The sequence below is a fragment of the Papilio machaon genome, chromosome 7 (genome assembly GCF_912999745.1).
Source record: "Papilio machaon chromosome 7, ilPapMach1.1, whole genome shotgun sequence".
NCBI lineage: Eukaryota > Metazoa > Arthropoda > Insecta > Lepidoptera > Papilionidae > Papilio > Papilio machaon.
The window spans coordinates 8564006-8585665 of NC_059992.1; the positions used below are offsets into that span (position 1 = coordinate 8564006).

Sequence of the window (21660 nt, forward strand, 5' to 3'; positions counted from 1 at the left end):
TTTGCTATTCGAGTGGCTTTCTCAATCATTCGGTGACATGTAAAAATAATATAATATTAGGTAGGTATAATTGACATCAACATCGATTATTCCATTTATGAAATGGAATAAACGATGTTGTAACGCGAGCGTTTTTAATAAAAGCGATGGAATAACTGCCAAGCATCCTGTTCAGTGTATACAATGTGTGACATTGATGGTTGCCATGTTGTGACGTCACCATTTAATACCGGCGAAGCTACGCTTTGTAGTTTATGTCCTTCGTACACAGCAACGATACTGGCATCGCGTACCGTGCGCTCCGTAAACACAATTTTAAATCTTGTCTATTCGGTCAGTACAGCCTACACGTCAACTGTTTAAATTTGCTTCGCCATCTTAAAATATATGTCAAATTTTTCGCGACGATCTTAACAAAAAGATTACGAGCGGTGAATAAAAAAATGTCAACGACTCGTGCTTGTGTACGTACCTGTATGACATTATATTGCGTAAGTCACTTAGCGATTAAAATCGCCGGGTTTCGAAGACTTACGTTGCCTTGTGTACGATATCCTTATAAGGTTACAGCTATATGTTTTCATTTACTATAACTTACTTAGTGTGTAAATGTGTGTAAACCACACTTAGGGCAATTGGTGACCATTTAACCTCTGAGTTTGTCAGTAAATAACACTGTACATACATTTTTCTCAACATAGTTATGTAGAAGAAAGTAAAAAATAAAGGTAAAACGATGAATAAATTCATAAACCGTTGTAATCATATAAATGCTTATAGATGTAATACTGGATAAGCAAATAATACCGGGCAAAGACCTCACGCGATCGTCTTGAAAGATTGAATGTGAACTACGGTTTACTCCACAAATTCATAATTAGGGCTACCACTAACGTATTTTAAAAATATTTTTCCTTCATACAATGACCTTAACACATTGGAACTGATATATTTTTTCACTATGAATTTTACAGTAAACAGGAACAAGAAAAAATTTACAAAATGTAAGAAAAAGAGTATGTAACTACTTCGTAGTAAAATAAAACCTCAAAACTGTCAAAAAAAATTAAAAATATGAAAAGTTCAAAAGTCTAAGGAGGCGCGACGAAACCCCGAGGCTGCAACAGAACTTTATTTCTAACGAATATTCAAATTAACAATGAATGAATCAAGATTAGATCTACGAATGATTTGGCTACTAAAAAATAATAAGAGTTAGTATAAAAAGAATTTTTTTTATAGAATATATCACATTCGCAACTTTTTTTCATATAAAAAATTTAGTCTTGTGATTTTGTTACAACCCTAATGAAGTCTGGAAGATTGTTCGTACCTGTCTGTACCCGCTGCGTGTTCCGGGCAGTACTAGGTAACGCCGGGACGTCGCCGCATCCCCTGCGGGAGTAACTTGCGTGATGCCGCACGCACATCAACTTAGCAGTAGCTTTTCTTTGTAATTCGGGATAAAAACGCACGCATAACTTCGAGTTAATCTAAGATATAAAGCAGAAAGAATTTGTTGGTTATTTAGAAGAAAATTTTGTTTGCTATTTATCGTTTTTAATAATAAACTAGCTTTTACCCGCGTCTCCGACCGCGCGGAATAAAAAAATGCACACAAGATAAAAAAGTTCCTATGTCCGTCTCCTAGTTCTAAGCTACCTCCCCATCAATTTTCAGCTAAATCAGTTCGACTGATCTTGAGTTATAAATAGTGTAACTAACACGACTTTCTTTTATATATATAGATATGAGAAATATGTTCATTGCAAACATATTTTCATATAATTACCTTGAGAATGTCAATAAATGTTGTCTCTGTATGTTGATGTGTGGGCCTACGAATATTTGTGACAAATGCCATCGTATTTTCATCGGCAAAAAATTTGTACAGCGCCACCTATCGGGAGTAAAGTACAACAAAAATCTCATACTAATTTTGAGACAACGATACGAAGGCGATTCGAAGGCGATTGTCTTAAATTCGTGTTAGGCCCACTGGTGTTTAATTGACATGAGCCTAAGCTAACAAATGTCAGTGTCAACAACAATTGTTTATTTTTATTATTTATATTATGATATTTTTTAAAATAATCCTGCATAATTAGTAACGTATATAATGCACTTTAAAGGTTAACCACTTATCCTTCCTCATTAAACAATCTTTGTGAGTCTCCAAATTAAAAATGAATGGATAGCAAGATTCTATCGTATTATTACAGCAGTATTTATAAGAAGTCGTGAATGGCTAATTAACACGTGACTAAGAATCACCTTCCATATTTGGTTTAACATACTTTGTGCTAAGACCAGTGCCAAATGCGGACCTGCCTTAGGCATGTCTTGATGCAAAATACACCGTCTTATTCATTATTTTACTATATAAGGGACTTTAGTAAGCAAAATATCACTTGAATTATGAAGAAGGAAAACTATAATTTAACTTATCACGTAATACTATCGGTATGCTTTGATGTTTTTTTCCATATGTGTCATAAAATACTTTATTTATATAAACTCTGTACAACTTCTCAGAATAATGATTCGTCTAATAATTTCTTACCATATTTCATCACCACGATCAATATGGTAAAGATAAAACGACAGACAAGATATATTTTTATCCTATTTTTCGTAATATAAAATAAAACGCAATATGTCTTGTTAGAAAAGCTCTGTAATTACGCAATTTCATATTACAATGCATTTAAATAAAGGTGATGATTTCACTGTACACAAATAGCAATGAAGAGAGCACAACATTATACAAAACACATACAAAATATATTGTTTACGATGCACCCGGTGCAGTGAACTTGGCAATGGCGGCCATTTCGTAATAGCGCTGACGTGCTGCGTATACGCCGCCATTTTTTGGCGGGAAACACTTTTAGTCGGTTCAGCATTCAAAAACAAGTTGCCAAAACATTTCCCTGGCATCTTGTAGGCGAAAAGTATTTCGTGCAATTGGCATGCATGTACTCGTACATAACTCAAGATAATTGGACAAACATTTTACAAAGGTTCTCTCGAATAAATCTGTAGTTTTTATTTTATTTAATAGAATTGGGAAAAATGAGTTGAATGTTTCATCCATCCATCCATTCAGCCTCGTTACGCCCACTCCTGGGCATAGGCCTCCCCCAAAGATCATCACGATGATCGAATGTTAAATGTTTACAAGATGTTATTTTAACTTTACATTTAATTGTTACAGATGAGCAAGAACGAGTGCAGAAAAAGACTTTCGTTAACTGGATCAATTCACATTTGTCAAAGGTGAGTACTTAAAAGAAAAGGTTTTGGATTTCAAATTACATCATAATATGTCATAAGTTGAAGACAAATTACCAAACGACTCAACAGATAAGATGAAATACCTTTGAAGTGACAGATCTGTTTTTTAAAACATGAACTACCTATCAAGTCACATGTATAGCTTCACATTTTTTGTTTTTAGAACCTATACAATTCCCATAAAGTACTAAAATAAACGCTTGATTTTAGTTTAGCAACCGTTTTTAAATTTATGTTTTGTTTGCAGCGCATTCCACCGCTTCGTATCGACGATCTAATCTACGACCTGCGCGATGGCACCAAACTGCTGGCGCTGCTCGAGGTGCTCTCCGGGGAGAAGCTGGTGAGTGGCTATATCTAAAATATGGTTCAATGGGACACTGATAAAAAGAACTAGAAATGCGTATAACGGGACAGAAATACGTCGTCGCGTGGATTAGTTACGGAATTTACTACTCCTGATATCGCTAGTTAGATTTAGTTCGTGTATTCTTCTAATTAAATACCTTATTCCTGAGTGCATGACTTAGATTTAGCTAATAATAGAAGTAAAAGAAGTGTCGTGTTGCTAAGGCTTTCTAATAGAAACTAACTAAAATTACACCAATGAGATTTCACAACTATTCGTAGCCAAAATGGTTGCGTTAAACTCTGTATTTTAATGCGATTACTTCTATTAGGGCCGCCAGATTTGCTTCTGCTTTTATAATACATCATTGTCTTGTAGCTATGTTACTAATTGCTGTTCTTCGCAGCCAATGGAGCGTGGCCGCGTCCTCCGGCGCCCACACTTCCTGTCCAACGCGAACACGGCGCTGCGTTTCCTTGCTGGCAAACGCATCAAGCTGGTCAACATCAACGCTGCAGACCTAGTGGACGGCAGACCAGCCGTCGTCCTTGGACTCATCTGGACCATCATACTATACTTCCAGGTAATTTCTGGTGTTTGGTTTTGTGAAATTAGATATTTTATTGACAAAAAAATATCTGATAATTATTTTGGTTTATTTATTTCTTATTTATTTTTTAAATTTTGTTCACTGTTATTGAAGAACGAGAGTATGTCTCAGGCTTATAATTCAGAAGGACAACTTTAATCTAATATTTATTAAAGAAATACAATAAAACAGCAATACTACGCTTCCAATTGAATACATATAGGCGTTAGGAGAGAGTCATATATAGAACATAACGTCTATTCATATCATTTTCTTTAATATTTGTTACATATAAACCTTAGTTACTAAGTAAGGCAATCAATACTTGTACGATTTACATAGTTACTGCAAGTAACATTGCTTAATATATTTTCTTTAAGTGTTGCGGACAATAAGTAGAAGGCGATATGCTACAAATAGCCTTATACGCATCATAAACACCAAAGCAATGAAATTAAAAAATTAAATGATTTGATATACTACTACGTGTACGACTAATAAGTGTCGAATATAAAAATCACTGTCCAACACTATGGGTAATATGCGTAAAGGTATTTTTAACCAACAGTGCTAAATAAGACTAGTTTAGTAAGATAAACCAATCGACGTTACTTACGAATACCAAAAATTGCGTGACTAATTAAGCTTTAAATTCTTAAAATAAAACTGAGTTTAGCTCTTAAAATAGCTTTTACAACGGTTAATATTTTATTATTATCCGATTTAAAACATAGCCCATTTCTCAAAGCGAATAAATCTTAATTTAAAACCTTTGTACCGTTTGTTGCGTCTCACGACTTACTCCTCCGCAAAGCTATTACAGTTGAGATCTTTGTAAAGGAGCGTTTACACTATTTTTATAGATTTGTTTTTTTTTTTAAATAAAAAATATATTTTTAAAAATAGTAGTTATTACTGCAGCAGGTTGTTACAATAAGATAATGATTATATAAGTAATTAAAGGTAAAAAATTAATAAATAAAAAATAAAATAACATTTAATCCTTTGCATCATTACAACGTAATTAAAAACTAAGATATCACAAAATAATTATAAATACATAAAACAGAATTAAATCACAATTACATTAGAATAAAGAAATATTTATAATTAACGTTGCAATGCTGACCGGATGAGGTCCTCCCTATGCTGGGTGCTCCTCTCTGGACCACTCAGCGCTGATTTTCCGCGAAAATAGGTAGGTAGGCAATGCATCTGCAATTGCGGATGTCTATGGGCAGGGGTCGCTGTAACATTTCGGCGAATTCGGGTGGCCGCTTGCTCGTTTTGTCACCAAAAATAGTCCTATATAGACGTTGTCTTAAGTGAAAACAGTTAAATTACTGTGCAGTTACAATTATGAAGTGAAATCTGCAGTCTGTATGTCAATATAAATGCAGTGAACACAATGAAATTTAAATACATTCACTTGTAGTGGCATGATTTTTGTGACATATGATTGATGTAGAGAGAGCGCAAGTCGATTAGAGAAGCTATTATATTATTCAAAGCGATTAGTCATTGTATTGAAATCACTGCAACATTGAATGATTTGTAAAGGACATTAGCTTATAAAATAAAGTAGTAGATTAGATTGAAGATTAATATCATATTAATGAAAAAAAAAAAACTTGAGAGGTGTCAAGGGACACCCGGATGGAACGAAGTTCCTTTCGATTAATTAGTGAAGGAACCAATGTTTATTCTATGAATAAAAAACTTAAGTCTTCACAAGAAGTACATTTTATTTCTATGAATTTTCATTATATATTGTCACGTCGTTGCCATGGTGAAGTAGCGCTCATTCGTCGTTAACATACTTACTATAGCAAAAAGTGTCGTGACAACTTTTCGTAAGAATTTTTTCCGTCTAGCCCCCTTTCACAACGCGCGATAAGGAACTTCGTTCCAAAAGCTGTATGTTAGATGAATACCGTCGGATATTAATTACTTCTCAAACAAAATTGAAAAATCACGAACAATGAAAAAACGAACGAAGTATTCATAAGATAATATCTTTATAACCTTTAGTAAATTAATTTTACAAGATATTTTTAACTCAAAAAATTTTATCATATAAAAAACTAGCTTTTACCCGCGACTCCGTCCGCGCGTAATAAAAAAATAGAAAGCGGAGTAAAAATTATCCTATGTCCGTTTCCTGGTTCTAAGCTACCTGCCCACCAATTTTCAGTCAAATCGATTCAGCCGTTCTTCAGTTATAAATAGTGTAACTAACACGACTTTCTTTTATATATATAAGACTAGCTTTTATCCGCGACGCCGTCCGCGCGGAATAAAAAATAGAAAACGAGGTAAAAATTATCCTATGTCCGTTTCATTGTTCTAAGCTACCTGCCCACCAATTTTCAGTCAAAGCGATTCAGCCGTTCTTGAGTTATAAATAGTGTAACTAACACGACTTTCTTTTATATATATAGATGTTAAGGAAATTTTCAAATCCTGTCTTTCTGTACTCGTTCTAAATATTATGTTGCTCTCGTGCTTAATATTGTATAATGGGTAAGGGTCTTTAGACTGTAAGTAATTCGACTTTCACTGCCTATCTCTGTGTCAAACTGTCTCGCACCAGTACAAAATGAACTTAAATTATAGCGGCAATGCTTAAGACCTCTATAATTTACTAACGGAAACAATTGTTTCACCAAAAATAGGTTCAGTACAATTAAGGCTATCTTACTAATATTATAAATGCGAATGTTTAGATGGATGGATGGATGTTTGCTTGAAGGTATCTCCGGAACGACTCAACGGATCTTGATGAAATTTGACACATGTAGAAAATAATCTGGAAGTACACGTAGGCTACTTATTACGTTTTTTTAAAAGCCGCTCGGATAGATTCGCGGGAAACAGCTAGTTATATAATACAAGTATATATCTAGATGTATATTTTAAAACTAATTTAACTATTTTTTTTAATTTGTAATTTCTGAAATATTTTTTGGGAATTAACAGAAATTCAGATTATGTTTTTACTTAAATAATTTTTTCTTTCTTTTCGCTTTCTTTAATTGTACTAGCCGATAATAATTAATGTATAAGAAAAAATAACTTTAATTTTATTTAATAGTTTAGAAATACTTGAAAAACACTTAGTATAGTAAAATAGAAACTAATTCCTTTATTATACACGTAATAGTTGTATTTTCAAAATTAAAACTATATCTAATCTAATTTTAATTGGCTTGAATATAATTTGTTTGCGCAAGCTTCGCTCAGTGTATTGGGCCCACAGGATAAAGGGACTGAGGTGGGTACCGTGGATTTCGGGCACGGGCTGTGTATACGCTGCTTTACAATGCTTCTTGGATTGCCATAAATATAATAAATTACCAAAATTACGGTAATCGACTTTATATATTTTATTACTTTAAATTGAGACTAGCAATTTTTTCTTATCTTTGATCAGTTGCATGTGGTGTTGCCATAATGTACCGAATTTATTTATAATTTCGCTTGTTTTATGACACGTTTTCACATATTGACTTTTTAAATGTACATATAATGCCTAAGCATGTTAAATTAAGCGCATTAGTACTATCACATATTTCAAAGAATTTATTTTAACCTATATTAAGATGTAAAATGTTATATTTTGAATAGCATATCACTTTCTTAGCAATTTTATTTTCTTCCTGCTATTAAATACATCAATTAATATTAAAGCAAGTTTATTAGTTTTATATTTCTTTGCTTTATGAATTTGTATATTGTAATAAATTCTAAAAAAAAAAAGTAAGTATTTTTAATTCAATTAGATATACAAAACTCCAACATATATTTAAAAGGCATTCATTATATTCATAGGTCTTCGTCATCAGTCTTATAATTTGCAATATTAAAACAATACCTGAACGAAATGGTATTTCTGTATAATTAAATGTGTATGTGTGTAAACTATGGTGATACCATCTCTTAGCGTATTTATTTCAGTAAATGTCAGAAGCTAATTCCCGGTTTACACCAGTCTTCAAACCCAGCGCTGGATTACAACCTCGAAAAATATGAACTCACACTTCTACTGTGTGTATTTACATATTTCCTGTTGTAATCTGGATTTAAACAGTGGACTGGAATAGTGTAAACTGGACTATACGTCTAAAAACCTAAATTCATTCAATTTATTGTTCATGATTAGATCGAAGAGAACAGTCGAGCGCTGGAGTACCTGGGCGGGTCTCGCTGCGCGTCTGTGCTTTCGCAAGAGTCGGGCGCCGCAACACCTACACACCGCGCTGAGGATCGCTGGAAGCAAGGGGCCAAGAAGACGCTGCTGCAATGGGTCGCCAATGCACTACCTAAGTAAGGATATGCCACAAAATACCTATATATGGGTTATACTTTAAATGTATTGATTTAGTTGTTCTCAGTGATAATAAAAAATGCAAAATTTTGACATGAAATATTTCACACGTTCTTTAATTTTATAACAACTGTCCAACAGAGACTCGAACATCCAAGTGACAGACTTTGGTCCATCGTGGCGGGATGGTATCGCTTTTCTCGCGATCATCGACGCCATCAAGGCGAACCTCATCAACTTGGCTGAGATGAAGAGGAAGACCAACCGACAGCGGCTGGAGCACGCCTTCGACGTGGCCGAGAACGAGCTGGGCATTGCCCGTCTCCTCGACGCCGAAGACGTAGATGTGGACAAACCAGACGAGAGATCGATCATGACCTACGTAGCACAGTTCTTACACAAATATCCGGAACCCAAGGTAAAAGAATTAGAAATCTTTTTTTCAAACAGATCACTGCTCACGTTTCAATTCTAATCGTGTGTTTTTGTGTATTCACAGACGACAGGACCGGACGCCGTCGCGGCGGTCCAGGAGGAGTACGAATCCTTGAGGATGTGGCTGACGGAGCGCGTCACTATTGTCCAGAGACAATACGACACGCGGACTTTATCGCGGAATTACGAGGACTATGTCCGTGCCGAAAACGAGCGGCTCGCCAGAGAGCCAATATATCAGAAACTCGAGAAGCTCATGTATACGCAGAGCCTGGTGGCGATAGCACCCAAATCGTGGCGCGAGCTTGTCTCTCTCTGGATCGAGCTGGAGAGACTTCACAGAAGATGGCTTTGGCTGTTAGACTCGGATCTGCCCGGAGACTTCAGGGCTGTCGGCGAATGGTTGGCTAGAGCCGAATTCCTTTTATATTTTGACGAAATCCCGAATAGCTTGGATGAACGAACCGCGGCTCTTATTAGCGAGAAGTTAGAGGAGCACACGTCTTTCTTCGCCGAACTCATCGAAGTCGCGGCCAGGTTCGAAGCGGCATTAAGGTCTCCGGACGCCGCTAGGATACCGACCGAAAGGCTTCACGATATGAAGGAGCGTCTTGAGACTGTCAGTCGCAGAGCTCCCCAGAGGAAAGCTCGCTTAAAATATCTAGAACACAAATGTTGTATAGTGGCTTTCACAGAACTTACAAAAGCAAAATTAGCAACTTGGACCGCAAAATGCGGTAAAGTTGAACACGTCCGTGCCTTATTAGATGACTATGACAATTTCGTAACTAAAAACAAGATTTTCCAAGAATTTGACAAAGCCTACGTTGACATCAAGCAAGTAGCAGATGAATACAAGCGAGTGTGTGAAGTAGATAGAACTGAAGCGAGAGAAATTGACGGATTCTTGAGAGAAATTTCGGAGACTTGGAGAAGGGTAGCCTCCGACGTGAGATGCGCACGAAGCGTGCTCGAAGAGGTGATCGCTCACTGGGAGAGGTGGACTGTACTAGTGGAAGAGTTTACTACTTGGTTAGACAAAGCTCAACATATGTTAAGAGTATCCGAAGACGAGGGTTTGGAATTCTTCCACGATCTAACGGTTTGGAAAGAGAAACACCAGCTTTTAGGTGAGACAGCTGGATTTTTGGCTGCGACATGTACCGAAGAAATAAGTTCAGAGGTCAAGAGAAAATACGTGGAGATCACAGAAAGATGGGAACGCGTATGGGATGAGGCCGAGCGGTGAGTTTTTAAAGAAATTTTATTGACAATCACTGTCTGGATTTACAACTATAACTACCGACATTTTCTTCTTCGTTTTATAGGTACGTTCGCGGTGGAGACGCTCTCCGGCACCGTCGCGAGCTGGCGTCAGGCATTCAGAAGTTGGACAACTGGCTGGCCAGCGCCGAAAACCTGCTGTCTCGACAGCCGCGCGCCAACACTGCAGAGATACAAACCTACATCGACAAGTTGGTGCAGCTCAACTCTGAAATAGAACATCATGAAGAATTATTTAAAACTATTAGCAGGTAATTAGGTATTTTTATTATAATTATTGTTTATAGATTCACATAGTTCGTCTTATTACTTTTACACGTGGATAAATTCCTTACCTAATCTTCTTACCATTTTAGGACCTTCCAAAACGCAATTGCGGACCTGCCTCGCGACGAGGTCGAGTCAAATATGACGAAATTAAAGCAGCAGAAGGAGGCGCTGGTCAGAGTGCGGGCCACAGTGCCTGTCAAGCTGCACCAATATCGACAGCTGCTCGTGCAGCACGAGTCTCTGGAGAGCGGCCAGAAGGAGATCGGACAGTGGCTGGACAAGGCCGACGAGCTGCTAAGGACCACCACTGAGACAAGAAGGTATACTTAGGGATACTTTATTTGATCAAGAATTAAAACCATGAATGTTGGACCAAATTTCATGATTGTAAAAATTTCAATATTATGTTTTAAAAATCATTTGTTTCTTATTTGTATAAACAGAGAAGTAATAGAAGAACGTTACGAGGTGCATCGAACGTTCTTTTCCCGCACGACCTACTACCGCTCAATGCTGGAAAGCAAGAACAAGGTGTTCCAAAACATTGTCAGAGCCGCCGACGTCGACCGCAGCGCCGACGTCACCGACCAAGTACGGTTAATGAAGGATTTAAATGATAGGTGAGAATATTCCAATACATTAATACATTCAATATGTTGATGCTTTTATGGAAATTAACTGTGTGATTTTCAATGATTTTAATGTTAAGACTTAAATATGAAAAAGTTTTAAATCCACTTATTCCCGCAATAAGCCTAATAAGCCGAATATCCAAAAAAGTTTCGTTTATAAAAAGACAATCTGTCATTGGCAAAATTGAAAGATGACACATGTCACTTACTGTCACTTACTTGACTATTCACTTATTCAAAACAAACTTCAAAATTCAAGTTAATTCGCCTGATTTAATTAATAGTAGGATAATAAAATTAATATTTTTATTTATCTTTGAAAATTCTCTACGTTATACAGTTTTCAATTACATTCTTTGTAAGGAGTGTAAAATTAAAATAGTTTAAATCGAGAATTTAAACAGGTACAGATGTTTTAAAAGAAAGTTCTATAAACACGTAACTCATTATTCATCTTAGTTCTTCAGTAGAAACAAGTTATTATTACAATTTTTTCAATTTATCTATGTACCGTAGATTTGCGCACATATCTTCGGAGGCTACACGAAGAGAATCAGAGCTACAGCGTCTTGTGCGAGCCTGGGATGAGTTCGAAACAAAGAAACGTGCAGTTGAAGAATGGGCGTCAACAGCCGAAGCTCTACTATCCGACAAAAGAGTGGACTCAAAACAGGCTGTTGACTTCCACAAGAGATTTTTCCAGGGTGCTGATGAGAGAGCTGTGTCGGAGCTCGTTCGTTCTGGCCGGGAGCTAATTGAGGTAAATCATTATCACTTTTAAATGTAATCATACATATATTATTATCTGTATTAAAAATATTAATTAAATAATTGTTGTCTATATTGCCCAGAACTACGAAAGGACGAAGTTATGATGTCACTAACAAAATAAAATAAATTTAACAATAATTTGAATAACTTTAGACTTGCAATAAATTCAGTAACTTGTGGAAATCTTTAAAAAAACAATAATGTAATAATATTTTTATGCCATTGTGATACAACTGGAGAAATATGACAGAATAAATTGGTTAAATTATTAATGAAAACTTTCAGCGTAAATATAGTTTGGTTTAGAATTGTTAAAACTTGTGCGTTGATGATTCAACTTATAAGATTTGTTTACAGCTTGTGAATGCAGAGGACAGGCCCCATGTTGTGCAAACAGTAGAGGAATTGCAGCGGCGCTGGAAGGAGCTGTTGGACCGAGCGCCCCCACACCTCATGCGACTTGAGTTCCGTCTGGATGAAACTGTATTCCATCATTGTATTAAAGATATAGAGAAAGAACTTGTTTATGAGGAGCAGGTAATGTTAATATCCAAGAATGTTTTTTTTTATTTTTTTTATAGGAGAAGGGGGCAAACGAGCAACGAACCAAAAGTTATTGAAAGTTATTAATTATTTATGTTAGTTAGTGAAAGCTTTTTCTTTATTTTTAAAGGTATAAGTAGTTTTTTTTTTAATTCTTATTATTTTACTAGAGTAGTATTCTTAGTTATTGTTATTAGTAAGAAGTTCTATAAATTCTTTGAGAATATAGGGTAGATATTACAACACAAACCAATTTTTCAGGCCTACAACCAAAGTGACGATGCGGATGGTATTCTTATCAGAAACGAAATGTACTTCCGTAACCAAGGCAAGGTAATGCAAGTGGAACAATGCCTTCAGAATCTTAAGAAGATCTCAACGAGTTACACACAACAAACAGGAGACACTACGTTAGATGAAGAGGTGCGCAAGTGCGAGCAGCAATGGGAATCGACAGTCCACAGAGTAGAACATTTCAGACAACAGTTGCAAAGAATTCCTGCGAAATGGGATGCGTATAGAGAGAAATTCCAAGAGATGGAAAAGTGGATGGACCATGTTGATAAGACAATGGATAGTATTGTCAGAGAAGTGGATTCTGCTGAGGCATTTGAAAGAGAGAAGACTATATTCCAGGTAATTTTTTTATAAAGAGGAAAGATTGCTTTTTATATATAATAAATAAACTCATAAACTACTTGATCAATTTCAAAATTACCTTCACCATTAGAAAGCTACATTATATCTGAGTAACATAGGCTATATTTATTACTACATTTTTTTTGATTCCGTGCGTAAGAGCTCGCTGTCAAAAGCTACTAGATAATAAGAGTGTAGTCAGATACTAAGTAGTGTCAAAATTGTCATTTATATTTTTAATTTCTTTGGTATTAATTAACTGATTTTGAATTTTAACGCTATCTGTGGATAAAGCTGAGGGAGTTAATGGTAACTATATTTGTTAAGATGACTATTTAATTGGTTTTATAATATGTGATTTTTAGTTTATCTTACAAATTTAAGATTTAAAAAACTTGGTGAATGATATATTATTAACTTTCTCCCTATTAGAACATCTGCCGCGAGGCCGACAAGAAGCGAGAAGACATGAAGTGGTTAGTGCAAACATTAGATATGCTCACACACCACTGCTCCGAGATGGAGGCACAGGATGAACAGATCAAACTAGAAAATCTCATACAGAGATACAAAAATCTAATACCAACCATTGAAATAACTATGATAAAGACGGAAACATATACAAGGTGTTATACGTATAGACGTGAAGTCCATGAAGTGATCTGTATATTGGAAAGTGCTCAGAAGCAGGCCATGGTAGAACCCGAGCCTCAATCACTGCAACAAGTGGAGCAGCTGGTGCTTGAGCAACAAGCCGCAGTACAGAAGTTAGATCGCCATCGTCCTTCTGTAATGTCGATGCTGCAACGCGGTAAAGAACTTATTAAAGATGCTAATGCCCCAGCATTTGTAAGAGAAGACGTAAGGAACTTGGAAACCGGCTGGAATACGGCCTACGAAACTTCAACAGACCGCCTTTATAAGCTACGTGATACTCAAAAGGTTTGGTCCAACTATGAATACCAGAAAGAGGAGTTGCTATCAGATATCGACAAAATTGAGAACTATGTCGCGCACCCCGGCTTAGAATTGGGCGTCACAAATATTAGCCGTGAACTACATGAAACAAAAGTTATCAATGATGACATTGAAAAAGCTAAGAAAGAAAGGCTTCCGCAGTTGCAGCAGGCGTACGCTCAACTACAATCACTTACAGCTAACAAACCAAAACCTGTTATCGAAAAAGACTTGGAAACTATCGAAAGAAAATTGGAAAGAGTTCAAGATGAAGTTCATACGAAAGTCGAACATCTGGAGAAATTTAACGAGGAGTGGGTTAAAATTGAGCGTAAATTGGAACATGTTCGTGAATGGATCAAGAAGGAAAGTCCGGCTTTGATATCTGAAATACGTTCGGATAACATTTCCCCAGAGGAGAGAGTCGAGAAGTCGCAAAGCTTGCAGAAAGTAATCGCAGAAAAGTTACATGTTATCAAAAATGTTGCGGATCAGGGAACAAAATTGGCCGTTGAACATCGTGTCCAGGACGCTAATAGGCTTAAAGGTGAAGTCGCTCTACTAGAGAAAATGATGGCCGACTTGCAGCGCTCCACAGAACATCAGACTAAAGTGGTCGAGCATGACCTCGCGAGCTGGCAGAAATATCAAAAAGGTGTTGCCGAAATCAAACCATGGATTGAAGAGGCGGAGATTAAATTGGGCACTGTACCCAAGCCGTCCACGTTACCCGAAGCTCAGCAACTGCAACAACAATCAAGGGCTTTAATCACAGATTGTGAAAAGCAATTAATGAATTTGCAAATTCTCTCCAGTGTTAGTCATCAATTATCAGGAAAAACTAGTGCCCCTGACGAAGTGGACGCCATTCACTCACGCTGGGCTGTCGTTCACGATCAAGCCGACCAGTGGAACAACAAACAGGAAAAACTTATTGTTAATTGGGAAAACTTTGAGCGGGAAGCAGAAAAAATTGAAGGTTGGATAGAAAACGGTGAAAAAATGTTGAGTAGCCGTAACATAACAGTCGAGTCACCGCAGGTGGAAAAATTGGACAGAGAATTAAATAAACTCAAATCATTCGGCAATGAAATTTCGCAGCAGCAAGCTAAAATTATTTCTTTATCACAGACGTGCGATAACATTTGCCATAACATTCAACCGGAGGGTGCAACTTTATTGAAAAACAAAGTGTCCGATATAAAGGATCGTACTAATACGCTCGCGGAAACTGTGCGAAGTAAAATAAATGAACTTTCAGATAAGATCATTGTCCGCCAAGAATTTTTGACTAAACTGCATAACTTTGACAATTGGATCAACGACTTCAGAAGAAAAACAGAAAGCTTTGATCAAGTAGACGCTACTAAAGTTGAACCATCACTACAATCCATGCACGTTCTGCTGCAGGAGCATGCAGCTAAGGCTCCTGAATTTGCTGATATTTACAACGAAGTTAAAAATATGACTCTTACATCACATCCTGAAGAATCTCGTACTTTAAGTGACACATATTCAAACATTGCGGAGCATTATCAGTTGATCGAATCAAATATTCAACAAAATAAAGCCATATTGAAGAAGTGGTCTGATTTGCTAAATTGGTATGAAGATACAAAGCAACAGTTAGGTCACATTCAGTATCAAATTGAGGGACCAAAACTTACACCTGAGAGCTATGAAGTTTTGCGCCAAGAACTTGTCAATGTTATAACAAAAATACCGGAGATGAAGAGCAATGTTGTTCTGTTAGATGGACCATCAAAGGTCAAGGTTACTGATCAAAATACAGGCAGAATAATTTCGCCGATAAGTTTAGTAAAAGAAATCGAAGTTAAAGCCGAGGCTTTGCTTAATCAAGTTACATCCAAAAGAGACTTGGTACAGAAAGTTGGTGCGAGGTGGGATAAATTTAATTCACAACATCAAGCCGTATCAGAAGTTTTACACAATGTTCAATCAACTTTAAATGAAATGGCTCAAAAACCAGTACCATTGACAGAAGCTGCAATTCAAGATTTATCAGAGCAGCTGGATACTCTAGACACGGAGCTTAAAGAGAAACAACCTGTTAGAAAAGAGCTCCGCGAGGAAGGTTTACATTTGATGAGAGAAGATCAACCTAACATGGGAACGATACAAAATTCACTGTCAGCGGCTGACCATAACTGGGATCAAGTAGTTAATACCGTGCGTGATACCAAGAATAGGTATATTTTATTGTCATCAACACTACAAGAATTAAAGAACTTTACTGTGGCATTTGATAGAGAGATGAGCAGAGCACAGCAATTACACAGCGAGTGCAAGGATGCACCGAACGACTATGTACAGACCGCTCAAGCTTTGGATAAAGCAAGAAAATCTTATGAAATACTTAAGCGATCTAAGGGTTTGTTAGATCAAATGGATGTTATCAAACAATCAGTTCTAAAACAAGCGTCCACATTAGGAGGTTTTGACACTAGTCCTTTGGAAAATGCATTCTTGGAATCCCAAACACAATGGGAAAAAGAAAATGATGCCATCATCAAAAGAATTCAAGACTTGGAATCTCAACTTCTTGTGTGGCGACAAATTGATGACACGAAGAATCAAGTTGTAACTTGGTTAAGTGAAACTGGACAAAATTTGTCAAACGCCTGTGATAATTTAGAAATTAGGTTTGGGCAAAATCATCTTACAAAGTACAAAGAAGAATTACCGATATACACAGGACTTAAGAACAGTATAAAAGCTAAGTGCGAACAGATAACTAATCTAAATAAAAATATTCCTACGGGTCAAGTTTCTTCGATCATTGATTACCTCGATAACGAATTCGAAGCTTTGCAAACGCTGGCTACTAATTTAGAAAGCGCAGTGTCGTCCTTAGAGTCTAAAGAAAACAAATTAAAGGACAAGATAAAACGCCTGTCTGACAATATTAGCAAAATTCGGGATGATATTATAAAATGCGACGACATGTCTGGTGATAATTCCAAGATTTTAGATCGTTTAAAGAAATGCCAAGCTTGTAAAGTTGAATTACAAAACCTAAGCGAAGAAATCGATAACCTCTCTCAAAACGTCTCTGAAATGAACGCCAATTATCCAGGTTTTTACGAATCACTGGTGCCTAAAGAACTAAGCACCTTACAAAAGAGATTTGAAAGCGTTTTAGTTCATGCAAATAAAACCGAAATAACTCTTCTAACATTCCTGCAAAAGCTTTTTACTGATAAACTCAGTATGTTTAATAGGAATTTGAAGATTTTAGATGATAAAACAAGATGGTGCGTTCCTGACGTGTCAAGTGACAAATACAATTTGGAAGTTAAAGCCGCTGCTCTCGCTGACGTTGAAAGTGGGATTGCTGATTGCAAGCAGAAAATTACGGAATTAAAGGAAGCTTGTGAAATATTACGCGTAGTGGCTGAACCGGCAACAGCACAAGAAGCAGCAATTCAGACAGAAAAAGCTCAAAAAAATCTGAATGTCTTAACCTCCAATTGCGAAGAAATCAAAAACAGTTTACAGGAAAATATAGAAGCATGGCAAGAATATGAAGCATTATTAGAAAATGTGTCCGAATGGTTGAAAGAAAAAGAAAATTTAGTAAGACAAGAGGCTGCGAATCTACTAGACGCTAATCACATACAGGACAAAATAACTGAAATTGAAAAACTTTATAACGATGTGCAGAAATATGGAGATGAAGTAAATAAACTTACTGAAATCGGAGATAAGATATTATCTCGTAATCCTGAATCCCGAGTATCGCAATATATTAACCACTTAGCAAGCAGATATCAAGCCGTCAGCAAGTTTGTTGATAATCATTTAAATAGATTAAAAGAACTCAAAAACAATAAGGAAAAATACGACAAGTCAATTGTGGAATTTAAGAATTGGCTTTCTGATGCCAATGCGAGGATAGCAGATTTGGCAGCTATGAGTAAACACGCAAAACCATCAGCGGCTGATTTAGCACAAGTAAAGAAATTGAGTGAAAACAAAGATTTGGGTCAAAAATTGCTTAATAATGCAATCGAATCTGGAGAGGCCTTATTCAGTGGAATCAATCCAGAAGGTCGAGAACAAATTCGTAATGAACTAAGAGCATTAAGAGATTACTTTGAAAATTCTGTCGATTCACTGAATAATGTTATTAAGGATATAGAAACAACAATAAACAAGCGATCATCCTTTGACGATACTTTTAATCAAGTACAGAAATGGATAAGTGACAAAGAAAACGAATTAGGTGATTTCAAGTTATGCGCTACATTGCCTGAAAAGAAGGCGCAACTCCATGCCAATAAGATTTCACTTCAAGAAGTAGAGCTTCATGAATCAATGCTTACTCAGCTTACGGAAAAAATCAAGTTAATGCCAGATGAAGAGGCAGAAAAGAGTCTGTCTAAGACTATTGAAAGATACAGAGAAATGTCGAAAGAGCTTGCAAAGAGAATAGCTACATGTGAGCGTCACGTTGTAGATCATGAAAAATACGTGCAAATGTTCGAAGATTCTCGTGATAGACTTAACCACATCGTTGCAGAAAATAGCATGCTGACATACAGTGTAGTAACGCAAAAAGATGATGTTGACTCTAAGATTTCAGCTATAGAAAAAATCACATCGCAAGGACCAAATATTCAAAATATTCTAGACGAACTAAAATCACAACTACATATTGTCTTAGAAAATACGAGTCCAAACGGCCATCCCGTCCTTATAAGTGAATATGAACAATTAAAGGCAACTTGGACGCAATTCGCCACGCAATGTGAAGAACAAGACAAGAAACTCAAAGATATGTTGAAGCAATGGAATGAGAGCCAAAAAACTTTAGATGAACTTGAAGAATGGCTGAAAGTAAAAGAAAACCAATTAAGAGATCAAAGTCTTAAAAATAATCTCGAGGCTAAAATAGGCCATTTGCGAAAAGTGAAAGAAATACGAAACGAGTTGGCCTCAAGAAGTGGGGATTTCACAGATTTAACCAGCAATAAACAAAGTGTAACAAGTGAATCGGAACTCACAAATAAGACATCTAAATTAGCTACTCGGTACCATACACTAAATAATCTTGTGAACGAAATTATTTCGAAATATGAAGTATTTGTAGCTGAACATACTGCCTTTGAGAAAGATTTTAACGACATGGAAAGCTGGTTGATGAATATGCTCGGAGAACTACAAGATTTGAATGAAATAGTCGGAGATTACGCTGTCTTACAAGAAAAACAAAACAAAGCTAAAGAGCTTTATGAAACTAGAAACAAAAAGACTCCTGCATTTGAAGAATTCCTTAGTTTGGGTGAAAAGTTATACGCACACACAAGTCCCGACGGCAGAGAAGTGATACGCCAAAAAATTAGAAAGATAAGGACTCTCTGGGACACATTCGGTGACAATTTCCAAGAAACAGTTAACAAACTTGATCAATGTCTCTTACAATTTTCTGACTTTTCATTAGCTCAAGAGCAGTTGACTAAGTGGCTGAAGGACGTTGAAAGAGCAATGCAGCGTCACACTGAATTAAAAGCTTCTTTAGAAGAAAAGAAGGCTCAGCTACAGAACCATAAATTAATGCACCAGGAAATTATGACTCATCAGCAGCTTGTCGAGTCGGTTTGTGATAAAGCTCAACAGCTAGTTGACCAAACACATGATGCATCTTTAAATGTATATTTGCAATCAATCAAACAATTATTCCAGAATATTGTAACCAAATCGCAAAACTTACAGGACAATTTAGAAGATTGTGTGAAACGCCATGAAGATCTTGTACGCCTTATTCAACAGTTTAAAGAGTGGTTAAGTTCGCAATCAGAAAAAGTACTCGATTGTGAAAATGCTACTGGAGAAAAACCCGAGATCATCAGAAAGTTGCAGGCTGTTACAGCTCTCAAGGACATTGAAAAGATCGGATCTCATAAATTAGATGAAATTCAAAGCATATTTACATCAGTAAGTAAGAGTACATCGGAAGCTGGTAATGCCGCAATTAAATCTGAAATCGATAATTTACACGACCAACTACGTAAAGCTATTGATAGTATAGGATCTTCAGAACAAAAACTGAAACACACTTTGGATATTTGGAACAAATTTGATTCTTCCATTGAAGATATTTCTGAATGGTTAAAGGACATGGAAACGAAATGTCGTGATCAAGCACTCTGCTCTACATTACAAGAAAAAGAGGCACAGTTACAAAGATACGTTGATCTCCGTAATGGTATTCACGCTAAAGAAAAAGAAATCGATTCTTTTGTGGACGACTCACATAATCTCATTCAAGTAAGTGGTGTGGAGAGGCTCAAGCCTCTTGTGACCCAAGTAAGTAGCCGATATCAACAGTTGCATGTAATTTCAAAGGAAATTGTAAATCATTGGTCTGAAGTAGTAAACGACCATAAAAAATATATTCAGCTACGTAACGAATTTGACGCATGGCTAAAACCTTTAGAAGAACAACTTTCACAAATGACAACAAAAGAAGATAAACTGAGTATTGAAAGCAAAGGAAGCAAGTTACAAGTGTTCTTGCTTGAACGAGATAACGGCGAACATAAAATTGGAATTTTGACCACAGCAGGTGACAAAGTTTTACCCGAAACCGCCGCAAACGGCAGGGAAGTTGTTCGATCCGAAATCCGGGATTTGAGAGAAAGATGGGATAGACTAAATGACAGCATATTGCAACAACAAAAAGAATATGAATCTCAAACATTACAGTGGTCTAGTTATCAAGAAGTATTACAACAGACATTATCTTGGTTAGATGAAAAAGAAAAGTTAGTCGAAGGCGAGGAGAAAGCTGTATTGAATTCAGCGCAAGAAATTAAATCGAGACTCCTTAAAAATAAAACATTGTTACAAGAAATATATTCCCATAAACGGGTTATTGAGACTGTAACTGAAAAAGCTAAAAGTGTAGCTTCTTCGTTGCATTCTGGCAAAGAACAGAGTGACGAAATGACGTCAATTATTCAATCGGTTTGGGACAGATATAATACGTTAACTAATAGGTTGTCGGCTGTCATTGACAAGCACGAAACTACATACGAAATCTACCAACAATTTGCGGACCAACAGAAATCATTACAAGATTACCAAAAACATCTGTGGGATCGCTTGCATCTCTTATCCGACTTTACTGGAAATAAAGCTGCACTTCAGGGCAAGTTAAATAAACTTCAAGAATTACTTGATGCTATTCCAAACGGCACCAACAAGTTGAAAATTTTGTCAGATCTTATAGAAAGTAATAATGAGAAATTATCTCCTAGGGGTAAAGACGCTATGTCACGTGAATTAAGTCTTCTCAGAGCTGATCTAGAAAAGTTTACTACGACTGTTCACGATGTAAAGCGCGGCATTGAAGACAAAATACAGCAATGGATCGAATTCGATAGCGCAAACGACCGTCTTCAGCATTGGCTAAGTGATACTGAAATGAGCCTGAAAACCTATACACCCAAAGCTACTTTGGAGGAGAAAGTTGATCAACTTAATAAATATCAGGTACGTATTAAAATTAATGTGATTTTAAAGAAATCACACTGAATCTAAT

The 21660-nt window shown here is 36.4% G+C and overlaps 1 protein-coding gene across 7 annotated transcripts in view; it reads left to right on the forward strand.

Annotated features, from left to right (window-relative positions):
* LOC106719414 (nesprin-1) overlaps window positions 1-21660 on the forward strand; it is a 133427-nt gene that overhangs the window by 37837 nt on the left and 73930 nt on the right. For all 7 annotated transcript variants that reach the window (XM_045678643.1, XM_045678647.1, XM_045678642.1 and 4 more), the window contains 13 exons: window positions 3218-3279; window positions 3545-3640; window positions 4053-4229; window positions 8398-8561; window positions 8704-8980; window positions 9062-10242; window positions 10326-10532; window positions 10638-10871; window positions 10995-11171; window positions 11700-11943; window positions 12312-12491; window positions 12759-13133; window positions 13569-21611. In XM_045678643.1, coding sequence (XP_045534599.1) covers window positions 3218-3279; window positions 3545-3640; window positions 4053-4229; window positions 8398-8561; window positions 8704-8980; window positions 9062-10242; window positions 10326-10532; window positions 10638-10871; window positions 10995-11171; window positions 11700-11943; window positions 12312-12491; window positions 12759-13133; window positions 13569-21611 — 11417 coding nt within the window. The remainder of the gene's footprint in view (window positions 1-3217; window positions 3280-3544; window positions 3641-4052; window positions 4230-8397; window positions 8562-8703; window positions 8981-9061; window positions 10243-10325; window positions 10533-10637; window positions 10872-10994; window positions 11172-11699; window positions 11944-12311; window positions 12492-12758; window positions 13134-13568; window positions 21612-21660) is intronic.